The sequence below is a fragment of the Halichoeres trimaculatus genome, unplaced genomic scaffold, assembly GCF_033239565.1.
Source record: "Halichoeres trimaculatus isolate MK-OKI-2021-1 unplaced genomic scaffold, fHalTri1.1 fHalTri1_scaffold_2, whole genome shotgun sequence".
Taxonomy (NCBI): domain Eukaryota; kingdom Metazoa; phylum Chordata; class Actinopteri; order Labriformes; family Labridae; genus Halichoeres; species Halichoeres trimaculatus.
Window position 1 is genome coordinate 3,923,930 of NW_027437180.1, and position 2,753 is coordinate 3,926,682.

Sequence of the window (2,753 nt, forward strand, 5' to 3'; positions counted from 1 at the left end):
GATCCACGCTACCGCCTCCCAGGGCACACGTATTGCGGTGAGACAGGTCTGAGTGAGCTACACAGAGATGTCCATTCACGTGTAGAGAGCATTCTGATGGAAGGCAATTCTTCTATCAGTTTCACTACAGACATTTGGTCCTCAGACGCAGCGGCGGCTGGTGGTGTTTTATCCAGGGGGGGCTATGACTCCAAAACAGACATATACTAATAAGCAAGCAAACATGCTAGGGTATCACACCTGTGTATTTACAGTCTATTATTTTAGATAGGATGTGCCTGTTTTTGTCAACTTCTTCATTGTGTTTACGGATCCCTATCTTTAGCCTTCATCAAGCTGACATGAAATGTTTATTTTTCCAAACATAACTAGTCCCAGGGCATTTTCCATGTGAATCCCAGTTTATTCATGCCTCTTTGCCTTTTCTGAAAAGTGCTTTAAATCAGTAATACCTGTCTTTATCCATGCTGGGTCAGATCCTGACGTTTGGAAAAGGAGGCAGAGAAAACAGAATAAAGCGTTAGCCTCCCTACATGCCGTTAGCCAAGCCTTGCTGCTAAAACCAGGTCCTGGAAAAAGAGCGGGTGTATTGCCTCCCTCTATCTTTGGACTGCTGAATGATCGTGATGTTAGGCTGATCAGGTCCCCGCTCTTTCACATGCACCTTCTCCTGATACGATCTCCTCTCAAAAGGTAACGATATCAGCGACTTAACTGTGTTATTTAGGCTTTCTCTCTCCATCTTTCGTCTCCGTTTGATCGTCTCCTACTCCCGCGACTCGTCCTGTCAATCAACCGCACTTTATAGTAGACGGCTGTGACGTCGGCTCCATAGCGGGAGGGTGGTGGTATGCAAATCCAGCTGCATTCAGCTTTGGGCGCAGGAAAGGTGCGCCCTGACATGGTCCTATCTCTTGTATTGAAGAGGAGCCACTGCGCATGTACAACTTATAACGACGGTCTATGGCCAAAGATTTCTGCGCCCCGGGGTGGAAACACGTCACCAATCAGACAACGCAGATGAATGAAACAACTTTACTCATCATAAAATATATAATATTCATTGTGCAAATTTAAATTTATAATTTATATACGTATAGTTCAGAACGTTATATTTTATTATTCTTTTTCTTTTTCTTTTTTAATGTCTCATGCTTCAAGGTAATGTTGACGGTAATGACGGTGGGGCGGCGCCCTTGCGCCCTCTATTGGCCAGCCGCCACTGCTCAGACGTCAGCCCAAACTTTATGTTAATCACTAAGTTGTGTATCAGTGTTCTGAGGCAGCATTACTAATACTGTCCTAGTGCCCTTTATTTGCAAAAGTGGGACTGTTAATTAATGTTTTGAGGCAGCAATACTGCCTTTTATTTACACAAGTGTGTAACTGTTAATTTCGTGCATGTATATGAATGTTTTGAGGCAGCTTCGTTCTATTTGCACTAGAGTTACAGTCTGTGACTGTAAATTTAATTGATATGCTGCAGAATGTTTGAGGCAGCATTACTGTCCTTGATTTGCAGTATTTACTTGGTACAGGAAATTAATTAATTACAATAAAGCAATTTAATTAGTATAAGTTGTGCTAATTATTTTTGTCTTGGGTTATATTTTTGATTGTCTAGACTGAACTTAACATAACTTGTCAGTCCTTTAATGCCCTCCAGAGGTCATTGATGTTTAACCCATGTATCTCAGTCAGATTGGGGCATGGCAAGATTGATACTCAGGAAACAGCACATAAGTATATATGTACATAAACAAGTAGTTTAAATATTGCTCCTCACGTGATCGGATCGGTGATCGGTTATCGGTTTATTTAAACTCACTGATCGGTGATCGGCCCAAAAATTGTGATCGTGTAAAGCCTAAAACCCACTAGCGATAGCTTTAAAGGGCTGCGCCTGTACTTATAGAATCTGGATTTACAATACATGACTAACGTTTCACAGCAGCTCCTCTGCTTTAAGAGCAGCAAGGCTCCTCTCTGCTCCACATTTTTCTCCAAGTCAGAGAAAGAAGACAAGCATGGCAAGAACCAAGCAGACCGCTCGGAAATCCACCGGAGGCAAAGCCCCCAGGAAGCAGCTGGCCACCAAGGCTGCCCGGAAGAGCGCCCCGGCAACCGGCGGCGTCAAGAAGCCTCACCGTTACAGGCCCGGGACCGTGGCTCTCCGGGATATCCGCCGCCACCAGAAATCCACCGAGCTGCTCATCCGCAAGCTGCCCTTCCAGCGCCTGATCCGAGAAATTGCTCAGGACTTCAAGACCGACCTGCGCTTCCAGAGCTCTGCTGTCATGGCTCTGCAGGAGGCCAGCGAGGCTTACCTGGTGGGGCTGTTCGAGGACACCAACCTGTGCGCCATCCACGCCAAGAGAGTCACCATCATGCCCAAAGACATCCAGCTGGCCCGCCGCATCCGTGGAGAGAGAGCTTAGACTGACTGCAGCTCAATAACAACAACACAAAGGCTCTTTTAAGAGCCACCACACCGAACAAAAGAGCTGAATTCCTCTTCAATTTTTGCTGGATATAAAGCATCACCGATCCATAGTGGATATCCCTACAATCCGATTATACTTCCCGACATTAAACCATTTACAATTATACTCGTTGTTCAGATCATCCAGAATTGCAATGTCACACTCGTTCAAATCAATTAAGTGTTATGAGCACTGATGATGGAGGACATGTCACTGATTGTCAAATTGTGTATGAAAAACAGAGGCTTACTGTTCTACAGTCTCCCAGTG

General features: G+C 44.9%; 1 protein-coding gene across 1 annotated transcript; it reads left to right on the forward strand.

Moving 5' to 3' along the window:
* The first annotated feature begins 2,027 nt into the window (after window positions 1-2,027).
* LOC141810842 (histone H3-like) lies at window positions 2,028-2,499 on the forward strand. Its single transcript, XM_074698681.1, has one exon. It carries the CDS (start codon window positions 2,028-2,030, stop codon window positions 2,436-2,438), a length of 411 nt encoding a protein of 136 aa, XP_074554782.1. The 3' UTR covers window positions 2,439-2,499.
* Window positions 2,500-2,753: the final 254 nt, after the last annotated feature.